The 27709-nt window shown below is 41.8% G+C and overlaps 1 protein-coding gene across 7 annotated transcripts in view; it reads right to left on the bottom strand.

The window, feature by feature from the left end:
* The window catches only part of CADPS (calcium dependent secretion activator), a 484463-nt gene that overhangs the window by 340055 nt on the left and 116699 nt on the right, over positions 1 to 27709 (bottom strand). For all 7 annotated transcript variants that reach the window (XM_064576385.1, XM_064576381.1, XM_064576395.1 and 4 more), the window contains one exon: positions 14605 to 14937. In XM_064576385.1, the coding sequence (XP_064432455.1) occupies positions 14605 to 14937 (333 nt within the window). The remainder of the gene's footprint in view (positions 1 to 14604; positions 14938 to 27709) is intronic.

Raw genomic sequence — 27709 nt, 5'->3', positions numbered from 1 at the left:
GGAAATTATATTCCATGTGTTTCCAATCAACTCTTCCAGATTATGTGAAAAAATCTCCAAAAATTTAGAGAAGATAAATGAAGAGAGCACTGTCATCTTCTGTTAGTTGGAGCATACATGCTATCCCTGCTGGCCATGAGGCACATGTAATGGCTAAGGGGATGCTAAAGTCATACTGCTGATACTTCCAGGAGCTATGGGTGTCCTCAGTAACAGCACAACTAGAAATACCTTCCTGCAAAGCAAAATTGAAACGTGAAGAAACTACTGGCTTCCTTAACTCATATTCCCCATACCCGCTTAAAAATTAGCTGGGTTCCTCAGGAAGAGTTTATTTGTATTTAAAAATATATGAACATACAGACCTCCCTCCTTTTATTTATTTTCTTTCTTTCTTTTTTTTATTATGTTATTTTAATCACCATACATTACATCATTAGTTTTTGATGTAGTGTTCCATGATTCATTGTTTGCATATAACACCCTAAAATTTATATGGAACCAGAAAAGACCCCAAATAGCCAGAGGAATGTTGAAAAAGAAAGGCAAAGCTGGTGGCATCACAATTCTGGACTTCAAGCTCTATTACAAAGCTGTCATCATCAAGACAGTATGGTACTGGCACAAAAACAGACACATAGATCAATGGAACAGTAAGAGAGCCCAGAAATGGACCCTCAACTCTATGGTCAAATAATCTTCAACAAAGCAGGAAAGAATGTCCAATGGAACAAAGACAGTCTCTTCAACAAATGGTGTTGGGAAAATTGGACAGCCACATGCAGAAGAATGAAACTGGACCATTTCCTTACACCACAAACAAAAATAGACTCAAAATGGTTGAAAGACCTAAATCTGAGAAAGGAGTCCATCAAAATCCTAAAGGAGAACACAGGCAGCAACCTCTTCAACCTCAGCCACAGCAACTTCTTCCTAGAAACATCTCCAAAGGCAAGGGAAGCAAGGGCAAAAATGAACTATTGGTACTTCATCAAGATAAAAAGCTTTTGCACAGCAAAAGAAAGTCAACAAAACCAAAAGACAACTGACAGAATGGGAGAAGATATTTGCAAATGACATATCAGATAAATGGCTAGTATCCAAAATCTATAAAGAACTTCTTAAACTCAACACCCAAAGATCCAATCAAGAAATGGGCAGAAGACATGAACAGACATTTTTCCAAAGAAGACATCCAGATGGCCAACAGACACATGAAAAAGTACTCAACATTGCTTGCCATCAGGGAAATCCAAATCAAAACCTCAATGAGATACCACCTCACCCCAGTCAGAATGGCTAAAATTAACAAGTCAGGAAATGACAGATGTTGGCAAGGGTGTGGAGAAAGGGGAACCCTCCTACCCTGTTGGTGGGAATGCAAGCTGGTGCAGCCACTCTGGAAAACAGTATGGAGGTTCCTCAAAAAGTTGAAAATAGAGCTACCCTATGGCCCAGCAATTGCACTACTGGGTATTTACCCCAAAGATACAAATGTAGGGATCTGAAGGGGTACGTGCACCCCGATGTTTATAGCAGCAATGTCCACAATAGCCAAACTATGGAAAGAGCCAAGATGTCCATTGACAGATGAATGGATAAAGAAGATGTGGTATACACACACACACACACACACACACACACACACACACAGGAATACTATGCAGCCATCAAAAGGAATGAAATCTTGCCATTTGCAATGACGTGGATGGAACTGGAGGGTATTATGCTGAGCGAAATAAGTCAATCAGAGAAAGACATGTATCATATGACCTCACTGATATGAGGAATTCTTAATCTCAGGAAACAAACTGAGGGTTGCTGGAGAGGTGGGGGGTGGGAGGGATGGGGTGGCTGGGTGAATAGACATTAGGTAGGGTATGCGCTATGGTGAGTGCTGTGAATTGTGTTAAGACTGTTGAATCACAGACCTGTACTTCTGAATCAAATAATACATTATATGTTAAAAAAAAATGAAGAAGATAGTAGGAAGGGAAAAATGAAGGGAGGGAAATTGGAGGGGGAGATGAACCATGAGAGACTATGGACTCTGAGAAACAAACTGAGGGTTCTAGAGGGGTGGGGGGATGGATTAGCCTGGTGACTGCTTTTCTCTGGGGGGTCACTGAGGAATGGGGCCCCAAGTTCTCAGCTCCTCCAGCTGAGGAGGAATGGGAATATTTTGGGAAGCTGCGATTTTCACTCTCATTCTCCAAAGCTATACGGAAAGCTTGCAGGGAACAAAAGCTCCCGAGAGCAAACCCGAGCAGATTACTTAGCCCGGCCCCTGCAAGGGCGGGGCAATTCCGCCTCCAGCAAAGACATTTGAGAACCACAGCAACAGGCCCGTCCCCCAGAAGGTCAGCAAGAACAGCCAGCCAAGACCAAGTTTACCAAAGATCAATGAGAACAGCAGACCGCCAGCACTAGGGGAATACAGCACATAGAATTCATGGCTTTTTTCCCCCTGATTCTTTAGTCTTTCAAAGTTAATTTTTTTTTTAACCTCCCTCCTTTTAAAACACACCTCAGAGGTGTTTTTTCAGGGAAAACGCTCACATGTTTTAGAATGAAGCAATTAAGGATAACTCATACAGTTAAGCAGAGGGGTGGGTAGGAAGTAGAAGACATCTGGTACAACTGGGCAGCAAATCAACTCCAGATTTGGAGGCCACTGAAGAGAAAGGGGGAGAACTGGTGCTTTACATTTTTAAATACCACATCACCACCACCACCACCACTTGGCATTTTATGAAGATAGAAAGCAGGTCTAAGTCTCATTTCTCATAAGATGCAGCCCATTCTCAAAGATGTTACTCTACTTTTTTAAAGTTGGGTTTAGAATTCAACTCAAATGCTCAAATGGTGACATAATTGACTGCTTCCTCTTAAGAGTCTAGGATAATAAAAACAATACATGTTTTTAATTATTTTATATTGATTATTATGTTGACTATGAGCAAACTCTTCCATGAGATAGAGTCATGTATTCTCAAACAAAATAGACTTAAAAAATTCATGCACAAATATGGAAACATTTGTTAAGCCTCTTTGTGTGTGTGTGTGTGTTTAGTGTTTTGATAGACATGGTTCATGTTACAACAGACAACTGATACGTAACTGATATAACCACTCTTTGATAAACGTAATTTCTCCTTTGAGATGAAAACTGCACTTACTGGCAGAACCTCATAAAGAGAGATCACGGGAACCTTCAGAAAACAGTACCAGAAATCAGATTCTAGCTTCCACTAGGATGTGATATGCATAAGAAGAAAACACTGTGAGCATTTCTGATTTTGGAAGCATCTAGGAATTGCTAGGAATCCTCATAAGGATAAGAAGGTCCAGAAAATACAAAACAAAACAAGAAACAACTGAAGCAGAGCATGGTACGAAACAAAGCCATAGCATTTTCACTTCTATATCTTTGCTCCTGTGAGTTGACAGTTTGGCAGAGCTGAGTGTAATCTGTGAGAAAGTGAGTGAGTGAATCTATAATTTCTGAAACCTGATTGCAGGGCGTGGGAAGTGGACACTTCATGTGAAAGCTGTTCTGGTCAGTCTGAGGCTATTTGCAGGGATGGCGTCAGAGAGCTCCATGCCTCCAGCCTCAGCATATCAGGGCACTGGTGTCCCCAGCCATGCCTCCCACATCACTGGTGGTGTGAGATGACATAAGAGGGCCAACTGATGAGGAGCTTCTATTTTAAGGGTTATGTTTCGCTTCAACACATATTGTTAAAAAAAAAAAAACTAGAACATAAAAGCTGTGATTTTGAATATATTACTTCTAAAGATAAGGATAGGTTAAAAAGTGAGTTAAGAATTGGTTTAATTAGAAATATTAAGTAATCATACAGGTAGTCCTTGGAAATGGCAAAAATCATGAAGGCAGTATATTAACAGCTGAAGTCTAGAAAACAATGCAGAAGATCATTTTCTCCCTATCCTACAGTTTTAATAGCTTCTTTGTTGAGATTTTTGTTCATTGTTTCTATTGACAAAATACCTATATGCTTAGGGCAGAAAATTTAGAAACACAGAGGAGCACAAATGAAAACCTTAAAATCAACAAATGCTAGCTCTAAAGATAAACATGGTTAAGATTTTGCTTTTTGCCCATCAAGTACTTTTTCCATAAAAATGAGAGTATGCCTTCATATTGCTTCATTGCTTGATTTTCCACTTAGCAATATCTTGTGTACATTTTCCCATGTGGTAAGATTTCTTCTTCAACAACTGTTTTTTCGGCTGAAGAGTATTCTCTCAAACGGTCAAACCAAAATCTAATGAATTAATCTCTTACTATTGGGAATTACAGTTGTTTCTATTTTTCCACTGTCATATGGAATGCTGCAGTGAACATCTTTGGGCTTCATACTCTTGTACACATCTCCTAGTATTTACTCACAACAAATTGCTAGAGGTAAAGCTGCTAGGTTAAAAGGTTTGCTTATTATAAAGTTGTTATCCTACAAATTAACAGATTACTCAACAGAAAGTTTACAGTAACAAAATATTCTAACAGTAAGTTATGAGAATATCCATTTCTGTAACATCTGGCAATGTATTATCAATTACCAATGTTAACTTAAAACAATGCTTTCATTGCTTACTAATACACTTATATAACTCAGATTACTGAACACATGGAACTTAACAATCATCATGTGTTTAGAATTAATTTGTATTTCTTCTTTTGTGAATTACCTGCATATGCTCTTTGTCCTAATTTCTACTGATGTGAACCGTGAAGCAATAGGCAAGCTTAGTGTTTGTAAAGGAGTATGGAACATAATATTACATGTCTTAAGTAATCCTGTCCCAAGAAGTACTTTCTTTACATTTCCTATAATTTTCTTTTAGCTATGGGGACAATTATTATTATTATTCTTGGGTGGGAGGACATTATTCTTTTATAATGTAAAAGAATTTTAATCTAAAATGGAACTGGAGGATATAAAATGGTTAAGTCTCACACACCTACCCTTAGGAAAACAAAACTCAAGGACTGGGAGAATGATTTCTTGTATATTCCCGATTTACAGAAAACTGATAATCTTGGAATTTTCTTCAATGATAGGGAGTTGGTCAGGGGTTGCTTCATATCAACCTTGGGAAGTTTTGCTTACAGTTTCCAGAGGCATGAAAAAGACACGACCCAGGGCAGGTTGGTCTCACAAAATAAGCTGAATTAAGCTCTGTATGACTGGACTGGTTTTGTCTGCTTGAGAAATTTTCAAAGTTGATCTCCTTTTGTTTTTAATTTTAACAGGCTCTAACTAGACACTCCCCTCTTTACATTCCCTCCCCATAAATACGGTTTACCTCAAACCCTCAATGGACTTGCCTATAGCTTGCTACAGTTTGCACATCCTGAACTGCAATTCCTCTGCTGTTTCCAAATAAACTTTTGACAATTTTGAGCTTGCCTCAGTTTACCTCTTTATTTAGGTCGACATTCCTTGATGTCAGAAGTGGCATGGGAAGGAGATGACCCCTGAAGAATGACAACCCTCAGAATGAAGCAAGGCTCCACACTGAGCCCCTTGAGTCCACTGCTTCCATGAGTCACTCTCTACTTTCATTTGGCGAGTCTCCTTATGGATTCTGAGCTCCCTCCCTTTGGTTGAGCTTTTTGATTCAAGCTCTGTTGAAAGGCCTCTTTATGTTGTCCTTTTTGATGACTACTCTGTTTGCTTTCTTATTGGAAGCACACTAGAATTTGGGTATAATTCTCTTAAAAGTTTTGAGAGAAGGGCGCCTGGGTGGCTCAGTTGGTTAAGCGACTGCCTTCGGCTCAGGTCATGATCCCAGGGTCCTGGGATTGAGCCCCACATCGGGCTCCCAGCTCAGCGGGGAGCCTGCTTCTCCCTCTGACCCTCTCCTCTCTCATGCTGTTTCTCTCTCGCTCGCTCTCTAATAAATAAATAAATAAATAAAATCTTTAAAAAAAAAAAAAAGCTTTGAGAGAAAAAGTAAGTAATAATTGTGGGCATGGGTAGAGCAAATAAATGCTGCAAGAATACTCACCACTTCCTTATGAGAGACCGTCCCAAAGCAAGAGCCTCACCCAATAGGACAGGATAAGTTGGTCCCAAAGGGCCAGACTGAACTGTCTGTCAACTGCAACATAATCTCTATGCAACAAGGGACACCTGTTTACCGGTTGGAAAACTAGAGCAAAGGGTGTCCACCAGGGGGAAAAAAAGTATCTCATGAAAGGCACACTGTAAAATAAAAGACAACTTCCAACCCTGAAAGCACATCCATCAGGCTGTTTAGTAACTTTTCTTTTACTCTCCGGAAAACTTCTAAAATGTGGAATCCCAGTCATGTGAATGTTCTAAGGGTGGCCCTCCCTCTGGGCTCCCAGTTGGTTTTATGTTATAAAACTATGGTCTCTTCTCATGTATATTTTTGACTAAATGGACCACCTTACTAATGATAATTTAGGACTTCAATGGCCATTATGGGGAACTTTCAGTCTCCCCAGGCTTGTTTTTCTCTGGACTGAATTAGAAGTCCATGGCAATAGAACAAACAATCTGAATGGGATAGCTATTTTAATTGGTACCTAGAGGCTTCTAAAAGTATTCAGGATTCTGAAACTGCCTCTTTACAAAATACTACTTTTAAGTAAACTGAAACAAATAAGCAATGAGAGGAGATAAAGAAGCATCTGAAGTCTTTCCCTTGCAGCACCAGCGAGGTCTCCCCTAATCCCAGTGCTCCAGCTCTGCTATATCCACCTTTGCCCTATTATAATCCCTTCCTTTATCCCAACTCCCCTTTTTCTCTAGTGCTGAAACCTTGCCAACTGAACCTTAAAACTCTCTGACAATCCTGCTAAATTATGAATTTCTTATGTATCACGGACTAAAGCTGAATTTAGAGCTATAGTAAGAGATTTTCCCAAGGTAACTGAGGATCCTCATAGATTTGTTGAAGAATTCAATACTGTCACTCAAAATTATCAATCTGGCTTCTCTAATCTTTATCAATTAGTTTATATGTTTGTTGGAGAAGGTCAAGCCAAGCAGTGGACGAAAGCTGCTAATTGAGCGTTAAGTCAAGTACCAGCTCTTTTACATGACCAAGCTTGTGCAATAGCCAAAAGGCTGCATCTGGCCATTCTGAGGGCTTTCCCTAAACCAGTAAACTGCAACAAATTCAGACATGCACCCAAAAGTCTGATGAATCTGCTCATGATTACTACAGCAAACTCCAAACTGTTTTTAAAGAAAATTCTGAACTCCCTATAGACATTCAATCCCCCAGGGTGGCCCTTAATTGAATGTTTATAAGTGATTTAAACAGCGATCTATCTTGTCAATCTAACTAATCAGTTAGCCTACACCCTAGAAGATGATTCCAAAAGAAGGGTAACTAAAATTTAAATCTCCAACTTTAACAGCTGAAATCTCCCAAGCAGACTCTCCCTGCTGGACTCTGTCATCATCATAGAAAACCCAGCCATCAGAGAAAGGACTGCTACAAATTAAAAAGATTCAGATGATGACAACTTTCCAAGAACCAAGGGTCAGACTCATCCCAATACGGGCTCCAAGACAACACAGGGACTGTTTCTCATTCTACCATTAAAGAGACTAGAGGAAACTACTCTCCAGATTGGGCATGAACCTCTTATAATATTAACTGACACAAGAGCTACTCCATCAGTGCTCAACCCCATTACAATTAAACAGTTCCCCCCGTGGATTAATATATTTATTCAATTAATGGGGGCCTCAAATAAACCAGTGTGTTCCTGTTTCTAAATGTATACACTTTTGCTTGGGACATTTGCAAGATAAACTTCCATTTCTCCTCAGTGAATCAGCTCCCAAACACTTATTAGGACAAGGTTTCCTAGAAAATTATTGTATTGCCATTTCCTTCTCTTGAAAGGGAGAATATAATTCTTGAGTTAGAATCTCCTGAACTTAAATCTCTCGAATTTAATCTCCAAGAAAATCCAAACTCTTTTTCTTTCACAAGTACTTTACAAATCAGGGAAGATCAAATTTCAGACTTATCCCCATTATTAGGTTTAGTATCCCCTGCTCTATGGGCAAATCCCCCAGGGACATATGCAGAATTCATAGTGCCCAAAGTTAAGATCCAAATTGATCCTTTGAAACCTCTCCCCAGAATCAATCAATACCCCCATGAACAAAGAAGCTCTGAATAGGAAAAACAAAGATGGAGATCTAAAGGCTGCTGGTATCACGAAGAAAAGAAACTCTGATTCAGACCAAATAACAAACCGTTCCTACCAGAAAATCTAAAATTTCCATTATTAATCACCATACATGAATTAAATCATTGGTCAACTGATGAAGTAACATTCATAAATCAATACTGGTGGGGAAACATTGGCAAGGCCACACACAGAAAGTACCTTTCTTGATTGCTCTTATCCTAAATGTAATCCAGGGAAGCCTATTCATACTGCCCCCAAGATTTTAATTTACCCAATGAACCATTCGAGGTTTGGCAAATAGATTTCAAACAACTGCTCCCATCTCATGGATATAAGTATGCTCTGGTAATGGTTTGCATGTTTTCACATTGCACTGAAGCTTTCCCATGTAGATAGGTGACTACCTCTTCTGTAGCTGAAGTCCTATTAGAAAAGACTATTCCTACTTGCAGAACACCCCTTGAAGTTCATAGTGATCAGAGAACCCATTTTACTGGTCAAATACCTCGACAGGCTATTCTGTTTGGCCAATTCTGTAGCACTTTCACTGTTCTTAGCATCCTCAGTCTTTAGGACTGGTCAAGTGTACAAATGGATTTATTAAGACTTAGCTAAATTAATTGAAATCCTCCAAGTACTCTGGCCAAAAGAATTACCATTGGTTCTTCTAAATCTTAGATCTACTACCATTGGGATACATAAAATTTTTACCTTTTGAAATAATTACAGGATGGTTGATACACCTAGACCTCACTTTTTTTGCCCCACAACTAATAAAGGGGGATACACTTCAAGCTTGCAAGGGCCTGATCAAGTCCATAAAAAAGAATCACACTCTGATAGAAAAATCTTTCCCTAGTGCACTCCCGGGAGATGAAGACATCCAACGTCACACCCTACAGCCTGAAGAGTTCATCTATCGGAAAATACATCTCCAAAAAGACTTTCTTCAACCTTGCTGGAAAGGCTCCTCCCTGGTATCCTTAACTAACTCCTGTGCAGCCAAATTCAAGGAATAGACTCCTGGATACAGGTGCCACATCTAAACAAAATCCCCAAAACCTGAATGGACCTATATACCAAATGGTGACCTGAAACTGAAAGTTTCTAGGGACTGAAGTACCTGAAGTCTAAAATAGACAAGATATCTGGACCAGGCCTGTATAAATTTCCTTTTTTTCCTTTCTTGTCTCACTCTATATTTAGTTAAATCATGCCATCAATTATTCTTTCCCTAGTTTTCCTACCATTCTTTACTTTAGCTTTAACACATCCTTTTATCCCTCCCTTAATAAAAAACTCTCTGATTCTGCTAAATTTATTTATTTTTAAGATTTTGTTTATTTGACAGAGACAGAGAGGGGGAACACAAGGAGGAGGAGTGGGAGAGAGAAAAGAGGCTTCCCGCCGAGCAGGGAGCCTGATGTGGGGCTCAATCCCAGGACCCTGGGACCATGACCTGAGCTGAAGGCAGACACTTAATGACTGAGCCACCCAGGCACCCCTCTGCTAAATTTATTGATTGTTGGATTTGTGCATGAGCAAATATTCATGATGAATGTGACTTGTTGGCCTGGCCACCTTCTTTAGAAGGATGGCAAAACCTATCTGGTAAGGATATAGGATTTTCCTTTGATAGCTTGGAAATCACACATGTCCTCCCTTTCAGAAGACTGGCACCAAATATTATGGCTTTCCTTTGGATACTCCCTATTCATAATGGGATAACCCTTACTCATGTCTGGACTCTTACCCAAAATCTTTGTTATATTTCAAAAACATAATGATGGGAATGGCAAAACTATAGGATGGTTCCCACTAAATATTTGTAACTATACCATTTTATATAATCCAGGTGAACATGAATTCACTCCCTGCTGGAATCCAGAAGACTTTATCATTGCCTCCATTAATGTATCTTTATGATGGGGCAATGAAAACTAATAATACTGGAAAATTGGAAGCTAATGTCCTCCCAACTCAATGGTACTTCGTTGGGAATTAACAAAAAATCTGGGGAATGGTGGAAACTTAATTCAAATTACTTTTGCAGTAGAAATCCTCTATATCTCCACCAAAATCTTATTTACGCTAGATCAGCTCTCTTGTAACTTCAGATCTACAGAAATTTAAGGTACTCACATAATCATTCCCACAATGCTAGTAAATCAGATTATGATTATAATGATTATATTTCTGATCATGAGATCCCCTCTTTTATTCCAGGGAAAATATCTGGGCAAAGAGACCCAACTGTGCCTTAGAAGACATTGGGTATTTCTTTTTATGTGGAAGAAACACGAACTCTACACTTCCCCTTAATTGGAAGGGATGTTTTGGGATCACTGGCCTCCCATCTGGCAGTGAAATTAGAAAAACTCTTCCCTCCACTGCTTATATACCTAATCTGGGGTCCTTTATCAACTTAAAAGGGTGTGCCAGAACTGGAAAGGTTATGACTTTGGATGGATGCCTACATATAACCCTACATTAGATAGAAAGGGTTTGGGGCAGGCTTTCAGCAGAGCCTTTTTAGCTTGGGTTGGAGTAGCAGACCTTGAAAAAGCAATTCACAATCTTTCTACAGTTATGTCTACCACTTTCAATGCTTCTATCTGAGCTTTTGAATATCAACAAACTCAAATAGACAGCCTTGCTGAAGTAGTCCTACAAAAACTGCAGAGCCCTTAACCTTCTCACTGCTCAGCAGAGGAACCTGTGCCCTACTTGAAGAACTTCGTTTTTATGTCAGTAAGTCAGGGAAAATAACACAAGAACTAAAAATAATGAAGGACAATATCAATTTGCTAGCAGAAGCTGGCCAAGCTCCTAGAACTTGGGGCATTTTTGATCTACTAAATATAGGCAAGTGAGGAAGCTGGCTGAAAAGTGCATTTTAATCAATAGCTATCATTGGGCTTTTGATCCTCAGTTTAATCTTTTTAATTAAATTTCTACTGTTTGGTATTAGTAAACAAATGCCTTATTCCCAAACGTATGTACAAAATAAAATTCTTCTCCTTTCAAAGGCTTTTCCTGGAATTCAACTGACAGTAGAAACTAAACTGTGTACTTCAGAGGGACATGGCTGAGATTCCTCATTTTTCAATCCTCTTGTTGTTCAAATGAGGCAAGTGAAACTCTTTATCATTTCCCTCCTCCATGGGACAAGACACCTGAGGATAGTCTTCCTCAGCTTAATGGGAAAAGACACCTGAGGACTACCCTCTAAGCTCCATGGGACATAGAATACAATCTACCTGCAATCCAAGTACACTTTTAAAAAAATTAGCAGACAACATCTGAATGACATAATTGATCCGAAGTGTTTTCTGAAAAAGATCTTGATCAAAAGGAGGAAATGTGATGAATTTCAATCTAAAATGGAACCAGAGCACATAAAACGGAAAATTTCATGCATGTGTCCTTAGGAAAACAAAACTTAAGGACTGAGAGACTAATGTAAATAGAGCCTACACCAAACCTTCAACAGACTCACCTGTAGCTTGCTATAGTTTGCATGTCTGGAACTGCAATTCCTCTCCTATTCCCGAATAAGCTCATCTTTTTGACAAGTTTGAGCTTGCCTCAGTTTACCCCTATATTTAGGTCAATAAGAGTACTGTATGTTTTTTCTAACTTGTGGAAAACATGTTGAGATTATGAATCTAAATAATTTCTTTTCAGGGGAAAACATAATCCTGCCACTTAACCCTATTTAACAAGTTCAAAAACACTGATATGAGAAATGGCATAACAATGCATTCATTCCAATAATGCTGCTGTTTTTAAGAAGAAGAAAAATTAATCTCTGGAATCATTCTGTGACTAACAGGTTTAGGAACACTTAACTAGCTCTGTGATTTTGAAAGTTATTTATAACCCAAGCAGGTGATTTGACAACCCATATTCTTGAGGTTGGGAATACTACTTGCTCACCCCATTCTAAAAGCACCGTGTGGGATGTAGTAGTATTTTAAATAAAAAGAAAAATTAAATTTAATTTCATATTGAGATTTATCTGGTCATTTCAAAATATTTCTTGACCCATCAAAGAAAACATCTACCTTTTGGTTGGCAATCAGTGTTCTGAATTGAAATTGGCTGAGAAGAAAATAGGATGTGAGAAATATTTTTGAATGCAATATCTATATTACATTATGAAATGATAAACAGATTCCTACTTACTAAAACATCCAGAAAGTTCTAGGTGAGCTATCATGGTTGATACCAAGACCCCATCTACCAATTAAAATAAACTGCCATCGGGGCGCCTGGGTGGCTCAGTCGTTAAGCGTCTGCCTTCGGCTCAGGTCATGGTCCCGGGGTCCTGGGATCGAGTCCCACATCGGGCTCCCTGCTCAGCGGGAAGCCTGCTTGTCCCTCTCCCACTCCCCCTCTTGTGCTCCTGCTCTTGCTGTGTCTCTCTCTGTCAAATAAATAAAACCTTTAAAAAAAAAAATAAATAAATAAACTGCCATCATCCATTTATTAATTCAATAGGCAATTCCTGAGCACCCGGTATGTGCCAAGAATTTTTCATGCCATTGTTTTATGGAAATATTAGCAAATAAGGCAAAAGGTGAGTCACCACCTTCACAAGGCTAACATTCTGGTGAAGGATAGGAGTGGAGCGCGAGACAGGTAATAAACAGGTAAAAATAGATGAAGAAGGAATGGAAAACAGTGGTAAAAACTATGATAAAAATAGAACAAGGGATGGGATAGTGACTCTGTGAGATGTAAAGCAAGAAAAACTTTCGATGGGGTGGTCTTGGAAGACGTCTTAGAAAAGTTGACATTTAAGCTGTGGCATTAATGCAAAGGTCTTGGCAAAAAGCATTCTAAACTGAGGGAGGAGCAAATGCAAAGGCCCAGAACCAATTTGGTGTTTTGGGGAAACAGAAAGAAGTCCAGTGAGTGAGCATGCAGGGAAAACAGTTATGAGCAAGAGTAGTTCATGCACTGCCTCAAGCCTTAGTGAAGAGTTGGGATGTCACTCTAAAGATGTTGGGGTGCTACTGGAATGTCTTAAACAGGAGGGTGACCTGATCCAATTTATATTTTAAAAAGCTTGCACTAGTTGGTGTGTGGTGGGCATGTTACTGTGGGGCAAGAGAGGAGGCAGGGTCACCAGTTGGGTAGACACTGTGGTCATTCAGGTAAGAGGTGTTGCTGCCTTCAACTAGAGGGTAGCCATGAAGGCAGAAAGAAGTAAGCCTCAAAATCTTATAGTTCTTATGTTAACCATTTATGGCACTGTCTGTGGACTTTTTGCCTCTTCTGGTGGACTATTATAACTGCTACCATTTATAAAGTGCCCCATGTTGCTCTGGGCTTCGTACACATTGAATCCTTGTAACAATTTCATCCCAAGCTCATGTGTGAGGAGGTTAACTAACTCCCCAAGGCCACAAAGCTAGTGAGGGTCATATTAAGATTTACCTCGGTCTGTCTGATTCCGAGCAAGGCACATCTCGGCCAATATACTGTAGTGTCTTAATTTAACCTACCTTAGGGGCCGAGTTAGCCCAGGGAAATCAGAGCACAGCTGAGTTTCATTAATGGTTCTTAAACAAAGGGCAGTAAAACTACCAGGAAGGGAGCTCTTGCCTAAAATGCAGATTCCTGAGCCCTGTCCTGAAAATGCAGAATCAGAAGCTCTAGGTTTGGGGCCTGGGAATGTGAATTTTAAAAATGCTCCCAAGTGACACTCAGGAAAATTTGCAAAGACCGCAAAGTAGGTTGGTGGAAAGGTTAGGTAGGAAATGAAGATCTAGAGCACCTCACTCCTACAATCCCTGATCCAGAGAAAATATAGGCCCACTTTGAGTGGGCCCAAGCTGAGTCTCAGCTAGCCCCCTCAAATCCACTTGGAAATTCATGATATGAGTAATATACTGGTATGATATACTCAGACCTTCTGGAAGCTTTCTATTTTAAATAATTACTCTGGATGATGAGGTACTAAGTCCATTTGTCGCCCTAGCTGAGGAAGTACAAGCCACTCAACTTGTAAACATCATATATTTTAAAGGCAAAACCATCTTTCTAAAAAATTGTTTTGATATTTTAGCTTTTTCAACACATGGGAGTCAGGCCATATTCATAAAACCAACTTACCTATTAGACAGGATATACACAGTGCCTAGGGCCCACAAGACTTCTAAGGGTGTACAAAAATGTTTTCATTTCTTTTAAAACCAGAAGATAAACACGAACATATTCTGGCCTGGGTTATATTAAATTTTTACCAATGCAATTATAAAATATAATTTTAATTATTTTTTTTAATCAAGAAGTGGCCCATGAAGACAACAGTGCCTCGGGCACACAGAAGTAATAATGTCACCCTACTTAGTCACAGCTCGGGGCCCAGGTGAGAGAAACCTTACCTGGCATGCATTGTATAAGAGCTGATGTTCGAACTTCTTGATCCCCAGAATGTTCTGGAACATCTCATAGAGCTGCTCCTTGCTCAGAATCAGCTCGGAGGCTGCACTGGCTGTCATCCGGGCCTGCTGCTTCCTGGGGTCCTCTTCCCCACGGTAGATGGCATCAAACTTGGCCATCCAGGAGCTCAGCACAGTCTCCTTGCTGAGCCCATCAATCTCAGGCAGGCTGCGCACCCTCTTCTCGATGTGCTTCTTGAAGACCTCCCTGGAGTCATTGGCAGAGCAGCCCCCACTCTGCACCATACGGGCCACACGGTCACTCTTCAGGAACACCTGAGCAAGAATAGGGACAGGAAAGATATTAGGGACTCAGCCCTGGAAATACCAGTTTCCTAGGGCTGAGGGCTGGGCTGACCGCCATTATGGGCATCATGGGAGAGACCAGCATCCTGCCCCACTATCTCCTAGGTGTGTGAACTCAGAGAAGTCACTTACATGTTTTGCTTTTGTGTCCACATCTGGAAAATGAAAATAACAATAATACTTACCAGGTTGTTAAAAGGATTACATTGGGACAGTAATATCATGAGAGGCAGCATATACTACATAGACTCTGTGCTCGAACAGCTTGGGTTCTTTCTCTACCACTTATTGGCTGTTGTTTCTCTCATCAAGTTAACCTCTTTGTACCTCAGTTTTGTCATCTATAAAATGGGATGACAGTAGTCTCTACAACATAGGTATTTTAAAATGAGGATTAAATAGATTCAAATATGATAACCACTTTAAAAAGTGGCCCATAGTAATGCCGTATGGGTTGTTATTATGGTTATCATTATTTTTTTGACTTTTTACATTGAAGTATAGTCAACGTACAATGTTACATTAGTTTCAGGCATATAACATAGTGATTCAACAAGTTTATATGTTATGTCACACTGACCACAGTGTAGCTACCATCTGTCAGCATACAATTCTATTATAATACCATTGACTATATTCCTTATGCTCTGCCTTTTATCCCAGGACTTCCTCATTCCATAACTGGAAGCCTGTATCTCCCATTCCCCTTCACCCATTTTGCCCATCTCCCACCCCTCTCCTCTGGCAACCGTCAGTTTGTTCTCTTTATTTATGGGTCCATTTCTGCTTTTTATTTATTTAATCATTTGTTTTATTTTTTAGACTCCACATATAAGTGAAATCATATAGCATTTGTCTTTTTCTACCAGATTTATTTCACTTAGAATAATACTCTAGGTCTATCTATGTTGTAGCAAATGGCAAGATCTCATTCTTTTTTACGTCTATGTAATATTCTCAAGGGGGTACATGTACACACACATACCACATCTTCGTTATCCATTCATCTACTGATGGACACTTAGGTTGTTTCTATACCTTGGCTACTGCAAATACTGCACTGAACATAGGGGTGCATATATCTTTTCAGATTAGTGTTTTTGTTTTCTTTGGGTAAATACCCACTGGATCATATTGTATTTCTCTTTTTAATTTTCTGAGGAACCACCACACTGTTTTCCAAAGTGGTTGCATCAATCTACGTTCTCACCAACAGTGCATGAGCATTCCTTTTTCTCCATGACTTCACCAACTCTTACAAGCCAGGGTGTCTCACCTCACACCAGTCAGAATGGCTAAAATTAACAAGTCAGGAAATGACAGATGTTGGCGGGGATGTGAAGAAAGGGGAACCCTCCTACACTGTTGATGGGAATGCAAGCTGGTGCAACCACTCTGGAAAACAGTATGAAGGTTCCTCAAAAAGTTGAAAATAGAGCTACCATATGATCCAGCAATTGCACTACTGGGTATTTATCCCAAAGGTACAAATGTAGGGATCCGAAGGGGTATGTGCACCCCGATGTTTATATCAGCAACGTCCACAATAGCCAAACTGTGGAAAGAGCCAAGATGTCCATCGACAGATGAATGGATAAAGAAGAAGTGGTATATATATGCAATGGAATATTATGCAGCCATCAAAAGGAATGAGATCTTGCCATTTGCAACGACGTGGATGGAACTGGAGGGTGTTATGCCGAGTGAAATAAGTCAATTAGAGAAAGACATGTATCATATGACCTCACTGATATGAGGAATTCTTAATCTCAGGAAACAAACTGAGGGTTGCTGGAGTGGTGGGGGGTGGGAGGGATGGGGTGGCTGGGTGATAGACACTGGGGAGGGTACGTGCTCTGGTAAGTGCTGTGAATTGTGCAAGACTGTTGAATCTCAGATCTGTACCTCTGAAACAAATAATGCAATATATGTTAAGAAAAAAAAAAAAGAAGAAGAAGAAGGTAGCGGGAGGGGAAGAATGAAGCAGGGGAAATCGGAGGGGTAGATGAACCATGAGAGATGATGGACTCTGAAAAGCAAACTGAGGGTTCTAGAGGGGAGGGGGGTGGGAGGATGGGTTAGCCTGGTGGTGGGTATTGAGGAGGGCACGTTCTGCATGGAGCACGGGGTGTTATGCACAAACAATGAATCACGGAACACTACATCAAAAACTAATGACATAATGTATGGTGATTAAAATAACAATGAAAATAATTTAAAAAAAAATAAACAAGCCAGGGTGTCTCGGAGTGCTCACTGCAGGGGGTGCCCTAGTGGGGTGACTAGAGCTGAGGTGAGGTCCTGGCTGAGGCACTCCATGCAGGGAACCAAGGCGGGCATGGACTGGAGTTCCTGGGGCATTCTGCACAGGGGGTGCCCTCGTGGGGGTTGGGGATGGGCTGGGGGCCGAAGAGGGCATGGGCCACGAGGTCCCGGAGCAGTGCCCTAGCAAGCGCCTGAAGCCCAAGTGGTGTGGGCATAGGGTGTTCTGGGCTGCTCTGTCCCTGTGTCGCGGCAGCTAGAGCTGTAGTGAGCGCCAACCAGAGGTGTCCGGGTGTGTAGGGGACTGGGGCCGCCTTGGGGGGGCCGGGCTTGCTGAGGCAGCTGGCGGGCTCTGGCGTCCAGAACCCCGCTCCTGTCACTTGGAGCGGGTGTAAACCCGGCGGCTCGCCAGCCTCTCTGACCCAGAGTTCTGGCGGCTCGCCGGCCAGCCGGCGGCGTTCAAGGACCAGCTCCTTTCTATTCTCCTTGCTCTTCTAAACTGCGGCTCCCTCAATCCGGTCCCTCCCTTCTGCAGTTGGCAGCTTTAGGGGCGCGAATCCCTTTCGTTACCCTGTCCCTGTCTCTTAACTGTTCTCTGTGTGGTCTCTTCAGCTTTTGTCATACAGAAGCTATTCAGTCAGCCCTCAGTTCTACTTCAGGAGGAATTGCTCCATAAATAGGTGTGGATATGGTTTGTCCCTGTGGAGGAGGTGAGCTCAGGGTCTTCCCACGTTGCCATCTTGGACCAGATCCCCAGCGTGGCTGTTACTGTTATGTGCAAACATGGCATGAGGTCTGACACACGTTAACCACCATTTATATTTCATTTTATCCTCTCAGTGATGCTCACCACACTTGAAATTGAACAAGTATTGGGTAAATATGTATTTAATGTCTCCCTTCCTGAAATGTGAACTCCATTAGGGCTGTGCCCTTCTTGTTCCCCACAATGTCATCTACCTCTGGTATAGAGCCTGGCACTTTAAAAGCAAATGAACAAAGAAGGTAGGCATTATAGTCGGTCCATCTTATAGACTGAAAACCAAGACTCCAGAGAGGGGTGGGGACTTGTTCTTGGTAACTCAAACTGGCTGATTACAAGGTAATTTCACCCTGGCTCCTTCCTTCCCTAAGGGTCTCGACTGCCTGGTGGAGAACCTCTTCTGTCTGGTGAAGAACCCCTGGTTGTTTTGCTGGTGCTGCCTAAGGTCCTGGGACCAAGCCATCCATTAAGAACAGTTTACTTTTGGGGCACCTGGGTGGCTCAGTCGTTAAGCGTCTGCCTTCGGCTCAGGTCATGATCCCAGGGTCCTGGGATCGAGCCCCGCATCGGGCTCCCTGCTCGGCGGGAAGCCTGCTTCTCCCTCTCCCACTCCCCCTGCTTGTGTTCCCTCTCTGGCTGTCTTTCTCTCTGTCAAATAAATAAAATCTTTAAAGAAAAAAAAAAAAAAAAGAACAGTTTACTTTTGCTCCAGTGCCCACCATTTGAAAGTGTACACAGGTACATGGTTCTGGGGTGTAATACAAGGTGGTGAAACTGCTGCTTCATATTCATGAAGAGGAAACATCTGACATTTTTGAGCTGTGTCCTGGTCACACGTCTGAAGGTGCATAAATATCCTTCCAGAGGCAGAACAAATGTTCACTCCCCTGTCAGATTTCAGGAAATGCCCTTGTTAGCCAGGAAGACAGCAGTGCTTGGGGGACATCTCACTGCCTCCTGCTTCATCACAAAGCCTTCCTTGGGGAGGAGAGATGTTAGAAAGGTGCTCTCCATCTACTGCTAAATTAATGAACTAATTTAAAAAGAAGGAGGGCTGAGGATTTGCTTCACAGGCGAGGGCCATGGCCTGCTTCTCTGTGCCTGGGAACTAACTGGTACTCAGTTGAGACCTTAGAGTTCATTTAAAAATCAATTGTAGAAAAAGAGCTTCAACTAAATCCTTAGGCCTTATGAGCTTTAATGAAATAAAGAATTTTCCTGAAAATCTGTAATGTTTAATGCAGATAGTTTCTCCATCTACTTAATACATCATATCCCAGTTATAGGTCTGGGTCTCAAAGAACATCAAAGTTTCGGGACGACTGGGTGGCTCAGTTGGTTAAGTGTCTGCCTTCGGCTCAGGTCATGATCCCAGGGTCCTGGGATCCAGTCCTGCATTGGGCTCCTTGTTCAGCAAGGAGCCTGCTTCTCCCTCTCCCTGCCTCTGTCTCTCTCTGACAAATAAATAAATAAAATCTTTAAAAAAAAAAAAAAAAGAACATCAAAGTTTTGAAGCAAAGAGAGGAAGTTTCTGCAGTATAGCATTGAGACAGGAGGTATAAACCATGGTCCCAGGCCAGTTCTACTACTAACTTGCTGTATGACTTTGGGTAAGTCACCTCCCCTCTCGGGTTCTCCAGCTTCTTTTTTGTACATGAAGAGAATTGAACTAAAAAAATTTGAGGTTGCCCTTTTGGTTGTAATGTTTATACTCTTCTTCATGATCACATTCATCCTTTCTTTGGGCACTCACTAGGTAGAAGCCACTGTGCCAGGTACCAGCAATATAGTGGTGAGCAAAACAGATGCAGATCCAGCCTTCATGCCTCCATGACATCATCCAAATAATCCCACAGAAATATTACAATCTGGGACAAGTGCTTTCAAGGGGAAGTACATGGGAACATGGGTGTCTATAGCTAGGAAACTATTCCAGTATGGAATAAGGAAAGACTTCCTGGAGGAAAACTCCTTTGGGATGATATGTAAATGATGGGTAGGTAAAAAGAGAGTGAAAGAGTATTTCAGAGAGAAGGAACCATATGTGTAAAGATCCTGAATGTCTGAGGAAATAGGGAGAGCCATTGTGGCTGTGGCAGTGAGGGGTGGGGTGTGACCAATGGCAGGAAGGAACCAGGTGGTGGAGGTATGGGAAGCCACATTATGGTTATTGGTCTTAATTTAAAGTGCACTGGGAAGCTACTGAAGGTTTTAAGCAGGGACATGCATGATCAAGTTCAGATTCTCTGGCTTTAATGTGGAAAAACAACCTGAAGGGGGTTAAGAGAATAGGTAGGAGGCCAGGTGGGGGGCACTTGCAGGAGCACCAATGAGTGATGATGGTGGTGAAGATTCAAAGGGGTTAATTATTTGTTTTCAGCTCTAATGAACATCAGTGACTTAAAATATTTGATCAACAAAGCACCTGTACTCTCCTCCCATCTGTCCACACCAGTGTCCCTAGAGCAGGCCCCTGTTATAAGCTCTTTGCACCATATTCCTTTCCCCCAAAGCCCTTCCATAGCTGTCATTTTTCTCTGTGACTGTTTGGTTAATATCTGAGCTCCAGCTAGACTGTAAGTCCCAGGAAGGCAGGAGTTGTAGCTGTTTTTTCCCCCATTCCTTTTTCTGAGTGCCTAAGACAGTGCCTGCCACATAGTTGGTGCTGTGTTAAGAATGAGTGAATGAACAACACAAACAAAGTAGATGTCTTAAAGCAGAGACCTTATTGAGATTATATCTGGATGGGAGCAAGCAGGTGAAGGGAAAATAAGGAAGCACAATATATCGGTCTCTTAACACAATGGACTGAGGCTAGATTTTCCAAGGGACGTGACAATAGGGGTAAGAAATGAGGATGTTGGCACATTACTCCTAGCTGGCATCCATAACTGACTGGGTGACCCCTGGATCCTGCATACATCATCTGTATCACGTAGACCCTTCTTTGTATAAAGTATCCACTCAATAAATATTTATTCAAATACTAGTGGATGACCAAGTCACTTAACTTCTAGAACCCTCACTCTCCTTTGCTGTCACATGGGGTTAATTCAGCCAGCCTTCTCTGACAAGGATCAAACTGAAAGAACTTTGAAAAACAGAGGGCTTCATCTGTCTAGAGATAAGATATGACTGCCAGGCCCCAGAATGAGGGGAGATGAGTAGAATGTCAGTAGCATGAGGAAGGAGGCCGGAGACTGAGGAGACAACAAAGATGAAGTGCCAACCAGGAGGTAAGGCAGCCATGGGGAGAGAAATTGGCAGCAGAAAACTAATTTTCCAGGCACATCATCTGCCTTGGCTTTTTAGTCTGTCAGAGGGAAGCATGAGAAGGGTCTGGGCCAGCCTCAACCTATAGTGAATATGGCACCTGAGTACCGATGTGCTTGGGTGTCTCTAAAACCACCCTGGAAACCCATTTGTAGTGGGAGCTGTAGCTGGTGTTTCTGTTTCCTGTTTTCTTTTTTGGTGGCTATTGCAAGAGACTGCAACCCCAGGCACAGTTCTATGTAGCACATCCATAAATCCTTCCTGCTCCTCTGCCAACTTCCCAGACAGGTCATAATGGGAGATGGAAGATAAACAAATAAATACAGAATGGTGAAGGGCAGTCAATTCAGTGACTTGACCTCATCCATCAGCCCTTCCCTCCATTGCCAGAGCCAAGCAACCTCAAGGTTGTTTTAGGAACACCCACGCACATCAGCACTTAAGGACTGTAAGGGTACGAGGTAAAGCTGGCCCAGCTCCCACTTTCTGATCCTTTCCTGCTCTATAAAAGCATCTCATTCCAACATAGATAAGAAAAATACCTAGATGTTGGAGTAAATAAGGTTTAAAAACACCCACAACAACTTGGTTGCTACTAATGAATGCTACATTGGACAGCCCAGAGTTCAAGTCCCAACTCTACCAGTTGCTCGCTTTGTCACCTGAGCAAGTTACTTAATCTTCCTGGGCTTTGGCTGCCCCATCTTTCAAATGGGAATCCTAACAATCCTCCCATGTAGGATTTGGATGAGGATTCACTGACACAATGCATATCAATTGGTGGGCATATAAATGGTCCTGGGAAAATTGGACAGCCACATGTAGAAGAATGAAACTGGACCATTTTCTTACACCATACACAAAGATAAACTCAAAATGGATGTAAGACCTAAGTGAGGGCCAGGAATCCATCAAATTCCTAGAGGAGAACACAGGCAGCAACCTCTGTGATCTTGGCCACAGCAACTTCTTGCTAGACACGTCTCCAAAGCAAGGGAAACAAAAGCAAAAAATGAACTATTGGGACTTCATCAAGATAAAAAGTTCTTGCACAGCAAAGGAACCAGCCAACAAAACTAAAACTCCCAACCTATGGAATAGGAGAAGATATTTACAAATGACATATTAGATAAAGGGCTAGTATCCAAGATCTATAAAGAACTTATCAAACTCAGCACCCAAAAAACAAATAATCCACTCAAGAAATAGGCAGAAGACAGGAACAGGCATTTCTCCAAAGAAGACATTACAAATGGCCAACAGACACATGAAAAAATGTTCCACATCACTTGGCATCAGGGAAATACAAATCAAAACCACAATAAGATACCACCTTATACCAGTCAGAATGGTTAAAATTAACAAGTCAGGAAACGACAGATGTTGGCGATGATGTGGAGAAAGGGGAACCCTCCTACACTGTTGGTGGGAATGCAAGTTGTGCAGCCACTCTGGAAAACAGTATGGAGGTTCCTCCAGAAGTTAAAAATAACTGCACCTGCACCCCAGTATTCATAGCAGCAATGTCCACAATAGCCAAACTGTGGAAAGAGCCGAGATGTCCATTGACAGATAAATGGAAGATGTGGCATACATATATACAATGGAATATTACTAAGACATCAGAAAGGATGAATACTTACCATTTACATCAATGTGGATGGAACTGGAGGGTATTATGCTGAGCTAAATAGGTCTGTCAGAGAAAGACAATTATACAGTTTCACTCATATGTGGAATATAAAAAACAGGGCAGAGGACTGTAGGGGAAGGGAGGGAAAACTGAATGGGAGGTCATCAGAGAGGGAGCAAAACCACGAGAGACTCTTAATTATAGGAAACAAACTGAGGGTAGCTGGAGGGGAGGTAGGTGAGGGGATGGGATAATTGGTGGATGGGCCTTAAGGACGGCATGTGATGTGATGAGCACTGGGTGTTACACGCAACTGATAAATTATTGAACACTACATCTAAAACAAATGTACTACAAGTTGGCTAAATGAATTTAAATAAAAAAATTGGTGAGCATAATGTCTGTAATGGTGCCTATTATATTTACTACTGAATGTAATAGAAGTTAGCGGTTATTTTTAAATAGAATATCGTGCAGCCATGAAAAAAGATAATATTTTCTTATTAGCATCAAAAGATGTCCTGATAGACTGTCAAAGCAGATAATTCCATGGTAGAGGTAAAGTGAAGCTGGGGGGATAAGAGCATGACCCTGTATTAAGAACAGTACAGGTAATAAAACTGATGAGAATATGTCCTAAGTGTGACTGTGCAGAGGTAGGGAAGAAATTGAAACCCACTGTGCTAAATGAAACAAGTGGGTTAGTAATATTTTGTGGTTATTCTCCCTGATAATCTTAATTTGGAAATCAAATAGCTATCTTTATGTTTATGGACACATTAAAGATACCTGAAAAGATACATACCAACATTTAATAGTGGTTGTCTAGGGTGATGGGATTACAGGTGGTTTTCCAACCACGTGCTTTGGATTTTTTTTCTACATCATCTATTTCTATAATTTCTGTAGTACATATTTATAATTTTATGTTATGTTTTACTTTATAATCACTTCAAACACCTCTCCCAAATGGAAAAATTACAAATTTTACCTTCACTGAGGCAAGGAACATGTCAGTTTCTAAAATAAAATGCACCTTTGGATCTGAAAGATACCTTTCACCAAAAGTAAAGGACCCTGGGGCAAACTTCAGAAGCAGATCTGGGACTTCAGAAGCAGGAAGTGGTGGTAGGTTAGCAGCAAAAGCAGTTCCATCCATTTCCTATTTGTATACCCTGTCCCCCAGGCTTGACCTTGTACCTCCCCTACCCCACACCCAAGCCCTGAAACTAGGGAGTGGATTGATTCTATTAATTTTCAACTCTCTCCTATTATTTCTATGCAGCAGATGTGTACTGACCACCATCCTCCCCCTCTAAACTTAATATATTTATGATGGCCCTTTCCAGGTGCCAGATTTAGGGTGAGGTTTTGTGTGTGTGTGTGTGTGCGTGTGCGCATGTGTAATTTAATCCTGACAACAATTATGCAGGAAGGTCCTAGTACAGATAAAGTAACCAAGGCTCGGCCTTGGCCGAGGTCCCACAGCCAGTGCACAGTAGAGCTAGAATTCAACCCCACATCCTGCAGGCACGACACATCCTCCTAAACCTCCTAAACCACTCCTAAACCACTCTGACCTCTGCCGCCTCCTTCCTTGCTCCACTTTCCCCATGAGAACAAATATCTTTACCATGGATGGTTACTCTTCTCCTAGGGAGACATCTGTTCTAAGGCCACTGGGGAGTTATAGTGGTTTTGCTTATTTAAAAGACATAGCTTCACGGGGGAAATCGGAGGGGTAGACGAACCATGAGAGACGATGGACTCTGAAAAACAAACAGGGTTCTAGAGGGGAGGGGAGTGGGAGGATGGGTTAGCCTGGTGATGGGCATTAAAGAGGGCACGTTCTGCATGGAGCACTGGGTGTTATGCACAAAAAATTAAGCATGGAACACTTCATCTAAAACTAATGATGTAATGTATGGGGATTAACATAAGAATAAAAAAAATAAATTAAAAAAATAAAAGACATAGCTTCATTTCAGAGAAATAGTCAGATATGACCTGACTTCTACTTTAATTAGATTTAAAAAAAAAAAAGTCAATCATAAAGACTGAATACACTGTCATCGAGTGTAGAGGACGCCTGCAGTTTATGCCTGCCAAAGATCCTTCCTCTCCCGATCACAGTGCCTCAGCCTGAGAATGTCTTTGCCACTGTGCACAGTCTCAGGGGGACTGTCAGTCATGAGAGTATGTCCTTCCTTAGCCGTGGTGGGTTGTAACCTGAGGCCGGCTAGTCAGATTCAGAGTGGGATGGCACAAGAATGGAAATGGGATTGGAGGAGAGTCATACCAGTGATGGGGTGTCCACTGTATCCAGCCGCCTGGCTTCCTGAGGTTAAGCTGCTTGGTTTCCCTTTTTTTTTCTGTAGCTTGGTTATAACCTTTGATATCTTTTATTGCTGTTGTTATTGTTGTTGTGCTGTTGTTGTTGCTATTATTATTATTAGGGCTTAATTTAACCAGTCCGTTAGTTGTTGTTGCTAGCAAATACAAAATTCTGTTTTATAATAGCAGTCAAAGTTAGTTTGAAAAAAACCAACTGGGCCTTTGTTAGAGATTAGCTAAGAACAAAATAAATCCAAACAAACTCAATCAGAGCAGTGTCACTGGCTGAAGCCCAGATATCAGCAGAAGCATTCTAAAATGGGTGTGTACGTCTTCTACCTCATTCTACCTCCCCACTTCCCACCAAACCCCCGTTTCCTTCCAGGCAGGCTCCGAGTGAGAGGTTTTATAAATCTTTTCCATCCACCTCTTTTCTCTGACACCAGGACCAGCATGCAAAGGAACCAAAACAAAGCAGGGAGATGGGGAGTGAGGGTGAGAATGCAGGGTGGGAGGGCTTATGTTTTAGACATTTGTCTTAAAAGCACTGAGAGTTAGGGAAGGTGTGGGGGCCCCGTAGAAATGGGTGAGCTCTCTGATGTTTCCCACACCTGTGGGAACGGGACAGAGTCACTCGGTCAGATCTCCCAGATCTCAGAGCACCCACTTCAGTGCCCAGCCCTCAAAGCCAGGATGCAAGAGATTAAAGGATTAATCTGCTGTCCTGCTTGATCGGCTTTGGCGATCAGGGCCAGCAGGAAAGGATAAAAAAAACTTTCATGCTCTCAGAGCCAGAGAGAACACTGGTCTCCCATTACCCTGCCCAGCTCAGGTCCCAGGCCCAAATGGCTTGATGCTAATGCTGGCCAGTGGGGTTCAGATGGGCTGGATGGGCACAGATGGAGAAAGAACAGAGCTACCTACTCCTTTTATCTACAAACATTTTCTTTACTACTCTAGGGTGTGGAAAAAACATTATTGCCTTGGCAAAACAAAGCCAATGCCTGAAACCACTTTTTCTAGTATAGTCCTCTCCAAACTTTGATGAAAAGTTGTTTTTCAAAAATATCGTTACCGGGGCACTTGGGTGGCTCATTTGTTAAGTGTCTGCCTTCAGCTCAGGTCATGATCCCAGAGGCCTGGGATCGAGCCCCGCATCAGGCTCCCTGCTCTGCTGGAAGCCTGCTTCTCCCTCTCCCACTCCCCCTGCTTGTGTTCCCTCTCTCACTGTGTCTCTCTCTGTCAAATAAATAAATAAAATCTTTAAAAAAAAATCATTACCATTAGCAAACTGGGATGTGAAGGTGTGGTATGGTGGCGTGGAATGTGTGTGTGTGTGTGTGTGAGAGAGAGAGAGAGAGAGAGAGAGAGAGATTGAACATGTATTTAGAAGGATATCCATTGGTTTTGCCTGCCAAGCATACATTCCCCCTTCTGGTAAAAAGCACCCTCATTTCTCAATGAAAAGTCACTGTACTTTCACTATAGAACCATCTATAGTGCGCCTGCTCACAGCCTCCAGAGGTGGTATCTGTCCTAGCAATGATCCCCTGGTCTAGTTCACCCTCCATCCATTGTGATTGACTCCAGAAAGGACACATGACCCATGTCAGCCCAACCAAGTGACCTGAGGCCTCTTGCTGGGACTCTCCGCAAAGAGGTATTCTCTTCACTCCTGCAGTTGCTAAGCTGGTAGGGCATGGCCTGAAGTTGCCAGGATCCTCCACATGCAGAAAGCCAGCCCAAGAATAAAGCCAACACAGGGAAGAACAAAGCCAGGGTGGGGGAGAAAGATACCCATCCTGCTGGCATCTTTGGATTTTCGGATCCAGCCACAGCTAAAACCAGGTCTATTCCTGGCCTTTTAAGTTGCTTGAGCAAATAAATCTCATTTTTGACTTAAGCCAGTTTGACCTAGGTGTCTGTCACTTGTAATCCAAAGAGTCTTGTCCAAGACAGATATTGACAGGGAAGCAACTGGATCCTGGAGGAGGGTATAGAAAGAAACCCTAGCTTCTCCACTGCCAGTGAGTGAAATGAGAGGGAGAAAGGGAGGAGTAACAAACTTGGAGCTCTCCCAAGGAAAGTGTTAATCTTGATCCTTTGATTGGGGACCTTTGCTTCAGAGGATTAGATTTCCCAGGAACATGCATCCCAACAATCTAAAGTTTACTAATGAATACAGTAAATAATTTACACCACACATTATTTCCTGTTACTCAAATCTTAATATTAACTACTCAGTGATTTCACAATGCCTGTATTCTCACCAAACTAAAAAGAGGCACTTTTTTTTTTTTTTAAAAGATTTTATTTATTTATTTGACAGAGAGAGACACAGTGAAAGCAGGATCACAAGCAGGGGGAGAGGGAGAGGGAGAAACAGGCTTCCCGCGGAGCAGGGAGCCCGATGCGGGGCTCGATCCCAGGACCCTGGGATCATGACCTGAGCCAAAGGCAGATGCTTAACGACTGAG

This window comes from Mirounga angustirostris, unplaced genomic scaffold, assembly GCF_029215605.1.
Source record: "Mirounga angustirostris isolate CCGP_5_RB_7025 unplaced genomic scaffold, mMirAng1.0.hap1 SCAF_1, whole genome shotgun sequence".
Classification (NCBI taxonomy): Eukaryota; Metazoa; Chordata; class Mammalia; order Carnivora; family Phocidae; genus Mirounga; species Mirounga angustirostris.
Note: the sequence above shows the minus strand (reverse complement) of the source record. Positions and strands in the feature narration are given on the sequence as shown.